At 43.1% G+C, this 14,930-nt stretch overlaps 1 protein-coding gene across 3 annotated transcripts in view; it reads left to right on the top strand.

Moving 5' to 3' along the window:
* sugt1 (SGT1 homolog, MIS12 kinetochore complex assembly cochaperone) overlaps positions 1-14,930 on the top strand; it is a 104,079-nt gene that overhangs the window by 56,589 nt on the left and 32,560 nt on the right. For all 3 annotated transcript variants that reach the window (XM_034183817.1, XM_034183815.1, XM_034183816.1), the window contains exon 10: positions 8,393-8,500. In XM_034183817.1, coding sequence (XP_034039708.1) covers positions 8,393-8,500 — 108 coding nt within the window. The remainder of the gene's footprint in view (positions 1-8,392; positions 8,501-14,930) is intronic.

The raw sequence follows: 14,930 nt of genomic DNA, 5'->3' as shown, positions 1-14,930 counted from the left end.
TTCGGCTGCTTCCTGATTGCTATTTTATTAATTTTGTTTTCTTCAGTTTTATCGTAGTGTTGGAGTTTCTGAACATCCTGGTACTTTTCAGCCTGTCACACAGATGGTGTGTGTGTGTGTGTGTGTGTGTAAGAAGGAACTGCGTGATGAGTGAAGTTGAGAGGCGAGTATTTTGGATATTAGCGAAACACTCACCACATCCTGGTGAGTGTCTGTTTTCTGTCGAGATGACCTGCCCCGTCGAAAGGAGCTGCGCATAGCGTAAATTGACAGTTACATGTGTCGAGATTTGCGCCGCGTAGCATAAATCGACAGTTACGTGTGTTGAGATGAGCTCCGCGTAGCGTAAATCGACAGTTACGTGTGTCGAGGTGAGCTCCACGTAGCGTAAATAGACAGTTACGTGTGTCGAGATGAGCTCCCCGTCAAGTTGAGCTCACTGCCATTCACTAAAAATATGAATCTTGACAAAGTTAGCTCATTTTGATGGGAAAATAAAGACAGCATGTACATGCAGATCTTTACTTTTTATACTTTACATTTTAAAACTGAAAAGACACATTGCTGTATTTTTATATAAAGACAAAATTTATGTGTTTTTCCTTCGGTGGGGGGAGCTCAACTCCACGGGTGTTTTCTGTCGAGATGAGCTCCCCATCGTCAAAGGACAATATTCTGTTTTGAAAACAGCGTATACATACAAATCTTTACTTTTTAAAATTGAAAAGGTGTTAAAGTCTGGGGTAGAAAGAGATACGCATGAGCAGTTGCGCAGTAACAAGAGGCAGCTGAACTCAACGGGGGGAGGTGTTAAAGTCCGGGTAGAGAGGAGTTGCGCGGTGGAGCTCCTCTTGATGGGTAGCTCATCTCATCAGGACACCGGCAGCAGCATAGCATTGTGTGACGTGTTTGTGGAGAACTGGCCGGCAAGTGCTCCACATGTCCCTAAACACCACGCGCACACCTTTGGTGTGAGAGGGACTTTGAAAGTCTCCAGTTGCTGGTGCTGTTCTGTCTCAGGGTAACATTTGTCATGTGACAAGTGTGTGAACAATTAGGCCACAGCAGAGGCTACACAACCAGCCTGGTTGATTGTCAGGCTGTTAGGAGCTGTCCTCCAATCAGTGATCTCTCTGTGACCAAAGGCAACAGGACCAAGAAGCTCCTTTCTGTCACAGCAGCCAAATCAGACACTTATTATTTTGGACATGCTGATGCTTTCATTTCTGTTTTGCTGTCCCCCTTTTAGTTTTGTTTTTATCGTGACGATTGCGACACGTGTATTTATCAAATCCATCTGGTAAGTCTGCTAGTGGTTAATAGTTTGATTCTGTGGCTTATTCTCATCTATAATGATTTAAAAAGGATTCTGGAGAATATTTGCATGCTGACTGTAGAGTGTAGCTACAGCTGTGAAACTCAAGCAGTTGCCCATAAATTGAAACTAAAGTGGCCTGTGAGCTCAGTGGTAACTGCAAGACTGGTCCAAATCCTGTGAGCATTCTGTGGACAAACTGATTCACCAGAACTGTGGTGGACATGTCATTGTGGAGAAACCTCAGGATCTTGATGAATTTCTCCTGACATCTCATTTTGCACTGGATGTTCCACAGAAGTGGGCATGACACCCTGTCAGACACCTTTGACAGGTCGAAACAGGGAAGGTACAGCAGTTGGTGTTGCTCTCTACACATTTCTTGTAATTGGTGGAGAGTGAAGATGGTGTCTGTTGTCCATTTGATGGTCAGAAGCCACTCTGAGTTTTACGATGGATGTTTTTCACTAGTGGTCTCAGATGGTTATTGGCAGTCCGTGCTGGAACATTTCCTGTTGTAGACAGCCACAAGATTCTGCTATGGTTTCCGCAGTCACACTTGTCTCCTTTCCATTTGTAGATAGTCTGCAGGCATTCTTTCTTGACTCGAGATGTTGATGATGAGATTTTGCAGTTTGTGTTGTGAGAAACATTATTTTTAGCTTCATTAAAGACCTCAGTAGGTGTGTTGTTCTTCCGGGTGTCTCGTAGTAGACTATTGTTGGCTGTCTTGAGCTCTTCCCAATGTTTAGGAACCGTAATACATTTTATCAGGCACTGTTGAAACTCTGCTTTTGTTTCTGTGTCTTTGAGCTTGGCAATGTTCAACCTTTTGACAGTTTTCCAGTATCCAGGCCTCCTCTTGGGGTGGATGGTCAGCTGAATCCTGGAGCAGATCAGGCGATGATCCATCCAACACTCATCTTCACCAGTCATTGCCTTGGTGGACAGGACATTTTTTCCGGAATGCTTTCGGACAATTATGTAGTTGAGCAGGCGCCATTGCTTCGACAGGGTGTTGCCAGGAGACTTTTAACTTTTGCTTTTGCCAGACAATAGTGTTATGTCGCGTTCACACCAGACGCCACGCAACGCCACAAATTCGCATCCGCCACCTGCCGATGGATGCACCACCATCGCCTGGTATGTCGCTCTGCTTGAGCCGCGTTCACACCGGACGCCACAAATTCATCATTTGCTGCAGGAGCTGCGTCTGGATGACGGCTGCTTTCAGTGGTACTTTCGTCTCTCCAGGACCCAGTTTGAGGACTTCCTGTCCCGTTCGTGCGCGCACATGTGAACAAAGAAAAAAAAAACTGGCTGCTGCTGCAGTTCCTTGCTCTCCTCTCCAACTCTGTCATAATTGTGTTATAAACCAGTCAAGATTTGTTTTATTATACATCCGTGTCGTTAATAAAATTATCTTCACGGACAATTCGTTCGCGTGCGCACATGTGAACAAAAAAAAAACTGGGTGCTGCTGCAGTTCATCGCTGTCCTCTCCAACTCTGTCATAATTGTGTTAAAGGACAAAAGGGACATAGGTCCTGCTCACAGGCTGATTGCCAGAGACAGGACATGTCCACATCAAGTATAAACTCCAGACATCTCCACGTCACTACATATCCAGTCCCTGATTGGTCATTGTGACGCATCAAGATGAAAAAGTTCAGATTTTTCAACTTGGGGAAGAGGGCGATGCGAAGCGATGAAATGTGATATCACGCCACAAACACGCCAGTGACTTTATTTGCGTCGCTTTATTCACGTCCATCGCCTTGCATTGTGTGGCTTGGATTTTTGTGGCGCCACAACGCGTCCTTCCATAGGGATTACATGGCAACCTCTCGCCGCCGTCGCTCGCGTGGCGTCTGGTGTGAACGCGGCATTAGTGATGGTGAGGTCATGTTCAGCACACTTTGTGAGAAGCAGGATGCTGTTGACTTTGCACTTACCCATTCCATTTCTCCTGTTGGTTCTGTTTAAGATTCAAGAATATTTGTCACTTTTCTACAGCCTTATTCCGAAATGGAGTAAATTCATTTTTTCCCTTAAAATCCTACTCACAACACCCCATACTGACAACAGGAAAAACGTTTTTTTTTTTTTTTTTTTTTTTTTTTTTTTTTTTTTATTTATTAAAAAACTAAGAAATCACCGTCACCACAGTCTTAGGTGAAGAGTGTTCTGGAGCAGGTTTCCATCCAGGATGTCTCTGTACATTGCTGCATTAATCTTTCTCTCAATCCTAACTAGTCTCCCAGTTCCTGCTGCTGAAAAACATTCCCACAGCATGAGGCTGCCACCACCATGTTTCACTGTTGGGATGTCGAGGGTTCATCTTCCAGCAGGAAGGAGTGGCTTCAGGACAACTCTATGAATGTCCTTGAGTAGCCCAGCCAGAGTCCAAACATCAATCTGATTGAACATCTCTAGAGAGATCTGAAAATGTCTGTGCACTGACGCTCCCCATCCAACCTGAGCTTTTGAGGTGCTGCAAAGATATATGGGCAAACTGCCCAAAGATAGGCACACCAAGACTTGAGGCTTTAAGTGCTGCCAAAGGTGCATCAAAAAGTATTGAGAAAAGGGTGTGAATACTTGTGTACATGTGATTTCTTAGTTTATTATTTTTAATAAATTAGCAAAAAGAAAAAAAACCTTTTTCATTTTGTAGTTTTGGGGTGCTGTGAGTAGAATTTTAAGGGCAACAAAAAATTTACTTCATTTTGGAATAAGGCTGTAACATAACAAAATGGGGAAAAAGTGAAGCACTCTGAATACTTTCCGGATGCATTGTATATGTTTTTTCTTCTCACTCTGGACATCTACAGGGTGCACAGATGGGACTCACCTACTGCTTCTCCTCCGTTAGAGAGCACAGAGGAGCACACACTGACAAACATTAGTCTTTTGTTTTTTAAACTGTTCTGTCTCACATTGATGCGCTTATGATACAGCAGTATCACATTCTATCATTCTGTAGTTTATAGTTGGCTTCGCTTTTCTTCCTTACATGCTTTTCACTCTGTCTTCCGCCATCGTTCGGCATGATGTGCAGCGCATGTGAACATATGAAAACACAACATCGACTACATCGATTATATCGCGGGATGGGAAATTCTCTCTCTTGGAAGAATTGTATGTAACAATGTAGTATGGCCCATGCCTAAAACACACACGCACACACACACACAGAGTACATTTACTGTTTCTGAAAATGCTAAATTGTTGATTTCTGAAACTTTAAAAAAAACTCTCCATAAACATCTAAAAGCTGATTTTGTGTTCCCTTCATCTTTCACGTTGCTGCTGTGTGTGATAAATTACATCCTTGTCTTGCGATCATTCATTTTAGATCCCTCACTGAAGCTCTCACAGGTGTTGGAGAAGTAAATGATAGGACATTTGTTACCTGAGCATTGCCTATAGGCAGAGCTACACAGGTTTGGTGTTGTTTTAGGGTAGTACTTAGTACTTGCCAACTCCCTGAAAAATAAATAAGGGACACATCATTGCTAGCAGACTTGATTGCCTTCAGCCCTCCCGGCATGGCAAAATTTATTTATTTTTGTCCTTGTGTGTGTGAGAGAGAAAGAGAGAAACACTTTTTCAGCTATTTGACGCATACTTTTGTCTCTAAATACAGGGCGATTCCCTTTTTCAAGGGACAATCGGCAACCCTAGTAGTTTGGGTTCCTACTTTTGTTTGGGAAGAAGAGGTCACATACTGTAAATGAGCATATACAGTCAGGCTCTGACTGAGGCCCAGTTCTGACCATTTTGGGTGGGTATACTTTAAATGCATTTTTTAAGGAAGCATGTATATCCAGTATATGTGTGCATCAGCACCTCCACACTAGTCTGTGATGTATTTTTTTTAATTCTTGTGATAGGATATAGATAAAGTATCTGAGAGTTTCATCCGACAAGAAGTGTATGTATGTTAATGTTAAATTTAAATGATGTAAAGAACATTTCCTTCATACTGTCAGCACCCAAACCTAGGTCCAGACTAGTTGAGCGGAACTCATTTGATGTGTTCCGCACATTTGAACACAAGGACAAAACGACCTGGCTTTCAGTTTCTTTGCAAACTCTCATGTCTGGAAGGTAGATCTGTAGAGCAACAGAACTACAGATTTTAGCAATTATCTGAAATGGGAACAGAAAACATTATTTGAAATAATTGTAAATGGTTAATTCCATTGTTTTTGCTCTTTCATCAGAAAAGAAAAATTTTGTGCTGAGTTAATTTCATGTCATGTGTGTCTTTGTATGACTAAGAGAAATTTACCAGCCGCAGTCAATTAAACTAAAATGTGTCATCTCCAGCTTCCAACCACTTGATGTAAATTTGTACCTTTTATAAATGTTGGTTTTGCACATCAGCTTCATTGGTGTTTGAGACACGTGCTAACACTTAAAGAGAAATCATGTTTGAAATAGTTAGCTAGAGCTTTTTGGGTTAAACACTGTGCCCAGCATAGCCTACCTTAACTGCAGCTTTAGCAACAGACTGAAGAGAAAAATATAGCCTGTATCAGACATTTGTATAATGTCCAAAAGACAAATATCACACAGCCTTACTGTAACTTATGTGATTTGGTTTTAACTCGTTGGGGAATGAACATTTTAGGGTGCAACACAAGACTATAACCATTAAAATACAGATTCTGCTTGGAACAAACTGAAAATCATTATTTGTACAGTTCATTTATTTTCTGCCACTTGCATGGGTTGAGGTAGTAGGAGACTAAGCAGCTCCTCCCACTCTTCCCTATCCTTGACCAAGCCCTGTAACTGTTACCCGGGGATCCTGAGTTGTTCCCAAGCCAGCTAGGAAATATAATCCCTGCAGTAGGTCCTGGGTCTTCCCGGGGCGTCCTTCCAGGAGGACGTGACTGGAAGACTTCACCAGCGAGACAACCAGGGGTCGCCCAAACCACCTCAACTGGCTCCTTTCGATGCGAAGAAGCAGCGGGTGTGCTTAGAGTCTCCCAGATAGTCGAGCTTCTCACTCTGTCCAGGGGTGTAAGCCCAGATACCTGTTGGAGGAATCTCATTTTCAGCACTTGTATCCATGACCTTATTCTCTCGGCCATTACCCAAGGTTTGTGACCAAAGGTGAGGATAGGAGCATAAATTGACTGGTAAATTGAAAACCTTTTCTTCTGGCTCAACAACTTCTTTACTACGACCTTCTGGTACAGTGTCCAAAAACATCGGATGCCATCCCATTCTGTCTATTCAGTTCACGCTCCAACTTACCCCCACTTGTGAATGAGAGCCTGTCATAGTTAAACTCTTCCTCCTGGGATGGTAATTATCCTCTGAACCAGAGGGGACAATCCACCTTTTTCAGACAGAGGACCAGGGTCTCAGATTTGGAGATGCTGAGTCTCATCCCAGTAGCTTCACACTCAGCCTCAAACCTGCTCGGTGCACGCCAGGAGTCACTGCCTGATGAAGCCGACTGAACCACATTGTCCGCAAAAAGCAGAGATGCAACTTTGTCACCAAACTGGACACCCTCCGGTCCCTGACTGCACCTTGAAATCTCATCCATGAACATCACAAACAGGATTGGTGACAAGAGACAGCCCTGAGTCCAACACCCAATGGGAACAGGTGTGATGTGATGCCGAGAATGCTAACACAACTTCTACTTTGGTCATATGGAGACTGGATAGTGTTGCAGTGGTTCTAGTACCCCATACTCCCACTGTGCCCCACACAGGGTACTTCAAGGGACCCAGTCACATACCTTTCCTCATAGGCGAGCCCTTGTTGGCCAGGTCTACAACTGTGGGACTTCGTCAGGCTCAGCCCAAAGGGACAACACGGTGGCACCTTCATGTGGGCTCACCACCCGCAGGAAGAGTGTAACAAGTCAGGTGTGCTGTTTTTTGGCCAGTGGACACGGGCAAATGCCCATGCGTGACACTCATTTGTACAATGATTTCTTTACTTACTTATTTAGTTATTTTCCTCCTCACTGAATAATGCAAACTTCAGAATATCTTCCTTGCCTAATAATGGTCTCACGTCTTCATATTTGGCAATGTGTGGAGCCCTATGGTAACATATTTGTGAGCAAACTGCATACTTTGGCATCAAATCCTTCTGCCATTGTTGTTTTGTTGCTGTTCCAGCAATCATCCAGTCCCTTGCTCTCATTAGAATGGCAGGGTATGGTACCAAGAAGAATTTTTGAATGTGATAAATTAATGAATTTCTAACTTGCGACATTGGGCACTGATTGACTGAGCCCCCGTACATCATCATTACAACTGAGTTTTCTCACAACTATGGTGGACTTGAAGGAGAAAATCAGTTTGGCTGTAGATAAAGAAGAATTTATTGCAAAATACATATGAATGGAAACCAAAACAACTAGGATGCTTGTAATTATTGTTAAAGAATGAAAGTATCCATCATGCTTCTGGGTCTCAGTTTCCTGATGACTTCAGTGTACTTTGGTGGCCACATGTGAACTGCATGTTCAGTACCAGTTTCCTGTGGCAGACTGACTTACGTACTTATGTTTAATGTTTATCATCCTTGACATCAGAAAAAAAGTGGTGAGGGCAGGTGGATTTTATTTTAATTTTTTCTTAGAAACTAGTATATACAACATAATTTCAAACCTGAAAACAACACATACAGAACCTGCATACCAAGTGAGAACTCAAAATATCAGATATTTTAAAAATAAATGTTGTAGTGTGGTAAACATGCATACTGTGTGTGAGTGACACGGAACAACTGACTGTGTGGTTGTCAGTGACTATCTTTGACCAAAGCATACTCACCGCCCAGAGGACGTGCGGATTCTTGCGCCAGCAGTACCACCATCAAGGAAATTCGCTAAAATAAAAAATGCGGGCTGATTTTGGCATGCTAGCGGGGATGATAAACTGTGTTTTGTTGTTGTTGTTTTTTATATGGGGCCTTACACACTACTGTATAATTACCAAGTTTCATACTGCTAACCTGAAGTTTTCAAATTCCACAGGATATCACACAGGAATATGCTGTTGAAGTACAATAAGTTGTCTGTCTCTGGTTCTACAGCTCTCTGCTGTGATACAGTTGGCGTCAGGGGAGACCTGCAACCTCAATCTCCACCTGTTACACCCAATTATCCCTCATCAGAGCACCTTCAAGATCCTCAGCACCAAGGTACTAACAAAGACCAAAAGTTAACTCACAGTAGTTGTGAAAAAGAGATATCATTTTACTATCTTCTGAATTCTGGAAATACAGTTTTCCACAGCAGTTTCATTTGTTCGAATAGACATTTTACTGAGTTGAGGTATAATTGGTTTCCATTGCCTGTTTTTGGGGACCAGTGCTTTGCATATTTTCTCCGTATCCTTGCTCTACTCAGTATTGATTAGCTGGTCTAGGTATGTTCAAGCAGTCCAGACATGGGAGGTTCCATCTCTTCATAAAGTTGGAGCACCAGCGAAATGTCAAACATATAGGACATTGGTTCTTGAGAAATGAAGTTGGAGAATTGCTGTGATTGATGATGCTGTCAAGAGCTGGAGATGGGTCTGGTATCTAGCAGGATGGTTGCCTTCCAGGACCGAGGTGGTTCCTTAGGTCCCCTTCACACAGTAGTGCAAATTTGGTCAAAGTGCACATGAAGCAGGAATCGTATGCAAAACGTGTAAATTTGTAGCTGTCTCACACGCCTCGTACACCTGTTGCTACAACTGTTTGTGCACACCAGCGAATGAAAGACAGAGTGTGCCCTGTGCGAGCCCATCGAACCCTCTCGCAGCAGGTGTCAGCCAAATTCTAACTGACACACACGGACATCTAACACCGCTCGTTTGGCACTTAAAAAATGTGTGGCCATTCATACTATCATCATACTATCATTCATACTATCAGACGATCACTGTCAAGCTGGATGTGAAATTTGTCTAAGTGCCCCACAACTATGGAGTTTCGTAGTGCACATCTGACATGCCAGAGTGTCGGCTCCCCCCCAACATGTGTGCATGTGTCACACCCCCCCCAAACACGTGCATGCGTGTGGTTCCCCCCACCCACAGGCGAGGGGCCTCTCATCTGATCACAGAGTGACACCTTGGTCTGTGTGCTGAATGGACGGGGGTGTGGGAGCTGGTGACAACTCTGGTCCTGGACATCAGAGCTGCAGAACACACACCGTGTTTTGATGGACATACGCATGTGTATGCTTGCTGTCCTCACATCGAAATATATAAAAACATATATCACTTCTGTGACGGGCTGGAGAGTGCGTACATTGGCAGGCTGTTCCAGCTGGACCAGACAGCCAGTTCCTGTGGACATGCAGCAGGCGATCTCAACGTCACATCTGTCTGACAGGACAGTGAGCAGCGCACCACAGGGCCATATGACAGGCCAACAGTACAACAAATATGCTACTTTCAGTCACATATCGGCAGAAATACGCTGTACCAAACTCCGTTTGTTTTCTTCTTTTCTTTTCTTTTTTTTTTTTTTTTTTTTTTTAGAAAATACATTTATCTGCTCGGTGGTTTTAAACATTTCACACTCCTGTTATGAGACAATGATTATGCCTATCTCGTCTTTCAGTGCTTACCAGTCGAGTGAGTATAAGAGAAATTGTGGAGAGCTGGGCATGTCCCAACTTGTCCTCTAACACTACGAAACAGAGGTGTTCCTTTGTCTCACTCCATCAACGAATCGGTCGTGACGCGCGAAGCCTCCACGCGGCTTTCCATGACAAAATCTCTTGTTAAAAGTGAAATCTGCCGGAAAATGGCTGATGTCCAGCTCTTGTGATAACCAGAGAAATTGCACATGACGGTCCCGGCTCCACACAGCGATCCGTTTAGAAATGATGTGGTGGTTTCTGCCTCTCGATGGCGGCTCGGAGCGCAGCGCACCGTGCGCCATTGTGGGCCGTCCTTAAAGCTGTAGTAACACTCCTTATTCTCTATGAAGCCCGTAAAATTTTCACCGAAAGCCAGATAAATTTTTCGAATGGTTTCCAGCTGCCTGTCTCTAACAGTTTCTGAAAAAATTCTGATGGGAAAAAAGCCCAAATCATTCCGCCATTTCCTCGCAATGAAATGATGACGAGAGGGGGTGGACCAGTGCTCACTCAAAGCCTGCCCACAGGCGAATGACGCAACCGACAGGCGTGGAAAAACTCACGCATGCGCACAAAGGTTCAAGCTTGGCTGACGTAAAAACATATGAATCAAATCCATATAGTTTTTGAAAAAAATAAAAAGGTACAATACTTTTCTAACAGACCTCGTATATACACTCAACAAAAATATAAACGCAACACTTTTGGTTTTGCTCCCATTTTGTATGAGATGAACTCAAAGATCTAAAACTTTTTCCACATACACAATATCACCATTTCCCTCAAATATTGTTCACAAACCAGTCTAAATCTGTGATAGTGAGCACTTCTCCTTTGCTGAGATAATCCATCCCACCTCACAGGTGTGCCATACCAAGATGCTGATTAGACACCATGATTAGTGCACAGGTGTGCCTTAGACTGTCCACAATAAAAGTTTTGTTTTATTGGGGGGGGATACCAGTCAGTATCTGGTGTGACCACCATTTGCCTCATGCAGTGCAACACATCTCCTTCGCATAGAGTTGATCAGGTTGTCAATTGTGGCCTGTGGAATGTTGGTCCACTCCTCTTCAATGGCTGTGCGAAGTTGCTGGATATTGGCAGGAACTGGTACACGCTGTCGTATACGCCAGTCCAGAGCATCCCAAACATGCTCAATGGGTGACATGTCCGCTGAGTATGCCGGCCATGCAAGAACTGGGATATTTTCAGCTTCCAAGAATTGTGTACAGATCCTTGCAACATGGGGCCGTGCATTATCCTGCTGCAACATGAGGTGATGTTCTTGGATGTATGGCACAACAATGGGCCTCAGGATCTCGTCACGGTATCTCTATGCATTCAAAATGCCATCAATAAAATGCACCTGTGTTCTTCATCCATAACAGACGCCTGCCCATACCATAACCCCACCACCACCATGGGCCACTCGATCCACAACATTGACATCAGAAAACCACTCACCCACACGACACCACACACGCTGTCTGCCATCTGCCCTGGACAGTGTGAACCGGGATTCATCCGTGAAGAGAACACCTCTCCAAAGTGCCAAACGCCAGCGAATGTGAGCATTTGCCCACTCAAGTCGGTTACGACGACAAACTGGAGTCAGGTCGAGACCCCGATGAGGATGACGAGCATGCAGACGAGCTTCCCTGAGACGGTTTCTGACAGTTTGTGCAGAAATTCTTTGGTTATGCAAACCGATTGTTTCAGCAGCTGTCCGAGTCGCTGGTCTCAGACGATCTTGGAGGTGAACATGCTGGATGTGGAGGTCCTGGGCTGGTGTGGTTACACGTGGTCTGCGGTTGTGAGGCTGGTTGGATGTACTGCCAAATTCTCTGAAACACCTTTGGAGACGGCTTATGGTAGAAAAATGAACATTCAATACACGAGCAACAGCTCTGGTTGACATTCCTGCTGTCAGCATGCCAATTGCACGCTCCCTCAAATCTTGCGACATCTGTGGCATTGTGCTGTGTGATACAACTTTTCAGAGTGGCCTTTTATTGTGGGCAGTCTAAGGCACACCTGTGCACTAATCATGGTGTCTAATCAGCATCTTGATATGGCACACCTGTGAGGTGGGATGGATTATCTCAGCAAAGGAGAAGTGCTCACTATCACAGATTTAGACTGGTTTGTGAACAATATTTGAGGGAAATGGTGATATTGTGTATGTGGAAAAAGTTTTAGATCTTTGAGTTCATCTCATACAAAATGGGAGCAAAACCAAAAGTGTTGCGTTTATATTTTTGTTGAGTGTATGTATATATATGTGTGTGTGTGTGTGTGTGTATATCTGTGCTCCAAATCTTGTTGGAAGTTTGCCAGGGTGTCAAATATTTTTCTGTATTGTTCCTTGTCTCAGTTACTAGATGATCATTTTTCTGTAATTATGTCAAGTTAATATTTATAATAATGAAATGTCATTTAACAAAAAGACAAAGCCTCGTCAGTGTGAGTTTAAGCATTTTAATGAAACTGCTCATTACTTCTGTTGCCGCACCAAGATTAAATCTTAATCTCTTTTGATAATTTAAAGAAGTGTAAAGTAGACTGCCACTGCTTTTAATTCCTTAATGCTGGGAAATCTTATTGTAGATGAACAAGGTATGAGAAAATCCATGCTCACTGTATAATGTGTGGCTCCTGTGGAGCCTTTTCCCCCAGTTCATCTCAGAACCCAACGGGAGATACATACATTTGCACAAATACTGAAATAGGGCTGTACTCGCTGAGAGTTCCTCTGCAGTGTTTAAGGTGATTATGAGCCCAACGAGTAGGAGGGGCACTTCTTAGTATAGAATAATGTATGACAGAGGATGTGAGCTGACTGTGCACTGATTCTGGGTTTAGAACACTGACAGGTTTTTATCCTGCAGATCAGTAAGTAGGTTTTACTATGTGGCTCTATAGTTATCTATTTAAATTTTCTTATCAATAAGGGAGCACTTTGGAAAATTTTAGGACACTGTTCACTAGGGGCTACCTCAGATCTTCATTTGTTTATTGAAGGAGGTAGACGAGGAGCAATGTAATATCGACGTATCTCTTCTCTCTCGTTGCGTGCATGAAAGGAGTGAAGCTAACCCCCCTACATTGCCAACTGGCTGTCTTGAATTGCTGTTGCAACCTGGGACATAGTACTTGACTATGCAAGTGAATTATTACTTTTTTAGGACAGAACAGCTTATATTAACTATCCTGACAATTTACCGAGCTGTAACAATCGCGTTGACTAGGGTGGCAGTGTAGCTGGAAGATATGTTGACCAAGTGGGTGCATTGTGCAGCTTTATTCAGTTTTTTTCATTGCAATACAGTAGGGTTGGGCACGATATAGTCTAAAATTAATAGTACTGTTTTCTTCACTTTTTGGACAATGATGTTATTATATGACATTATTTGCTTTGCACTCTGTGACTCAGTTAATCAGTTTGAGCAAACGTTTAACCTGGACTATTTCCATTTTCAGATCTGCTCCTTCAAAGTTCAAATCTGGATGACATACATCATGAAAGTTATTTACTCAGTTGTACGTGTTTATATGATGGATGATTCCCAGTAAGTTTGGATGTAATGGGGTCATTTCATAGAAATTGATACTGTTTAGAACAAGTAAATATATTTTTTTTCATAACTTCATACATTTTTTGAAGTGACCTGCTGTTTCTACAAGCCATTCTTCTCATTTGTCGCTGTCTGTCATTGTATAATTGCAGTGTGCAGTCCCGCCGACTTCTTAATTAATTTGTCGAATTCATGAGTGAGTCCTGGACAGTGGCACCATTTATTTTATTTATTGTGGTTTGCACTCTGCACCCTATGTGCACCCTGCAGATCTGAGCTCTGTGCGATAGGAGAGTGAGTCCAACACAGCACCTCACCCGCTCTCATCCCGCTAAATAATTGTCTCATCCTACCAACTTTTTATTTAATATGTCTGTTAGTGTATTACACTGCACATTGCCTCAGGACATGCACAGAGGCACCAACATGAACATGGCTGAATGATTTCCCAAACTAAATTCTTAAAATGTGAGAAGTTGGTGATGCAGAAATTGACATTAACAAACCTTATGTGAATGTCAGATCTCTCCCATCGCCATTTCAGTTATTTTCTGTAAAACCTCCTGCACCATGTGTTGAAGAGTCTGATGTAAGGTAGAATAACAAATAATAACAAGTAATAGCTTTGAATAGAGATATAGATGCACCAACTTTATATTTAGAAATTGGTGAATTTTGCTTCTTTGTTTTAAAGATACACAGACCAAGTTGTAGAATAACCATTGCATTCATTTTGCCTAGGTAGAGTAGGATCCTTATGGGCAGTTCCAGTGTTACCCATATAGCAGTTGTACGATTAATCTATATCAGAAAATTGTTTCACTATTCTGGAAATGGATACAACTTTCTCTTTACTAGAAATGCAGCCCATTATTTAGTTCTGCTAAGGGAACTTTGGGACATTAGGTTTGGAACCACTAGTCGTAATTGTCAACTGTGTGTGTGTGTGTGTGTGTGTGTGTGTGTGTGTGTGTGTGTGTGTGTGTGTGTGTGTGTGTGTGTGTGTGTGTGTGTGTGTGTGTGTGTGTGTGTGTGTGTGTGTGTGTGTGTGTGTGTGTGTGTGTGTGTGTGTGTGTGTGTGTGTGTGTGTCTGGGTTTTATTTCCAGCAAAGAATCTATTGCAGAAATTAATTATCACTTTCTCAGCACTGTTGCTTAGTGGTTACCGCTGATGCCTCACAGCAGGAACGTTGTGGTATCACTTCCTGCAGGGTACTTTCTGTGTGGAGATTGCATGTTCTCCCCGTGTCTGTGTGGGTTTCCTCTAGACTCTCCGATTTCCTCCCACAATTAAAAACCTGCTTATGTAGGCTATGCCGTTTTCTCAGCCCCTGACTAAGACAGCGTCTCTACATCTGGAGTTGGTCCCCGGGCACTGGACTTTGGCTGCCCACTGCTCTTAGTGGTTGGATTGTGT

This window comes from Thalassophryne amazonica, chromosome 12, assembly GCF_902500255.1.
Source record: "Thalassophryne amazonica chromosome 12, fThaAma1.1, whole genome shotgun sequence".
Lineage (NCBI taxonomy): Eukaryota > Metazoa > Chordata > Actinopteri > Batrachoidiformes > Batrachoididae > Thalassophryne > Thalassophryne amazonica.
This window is presented reverse-complemented; position numbering and strand designations above follow the sequence as displayed.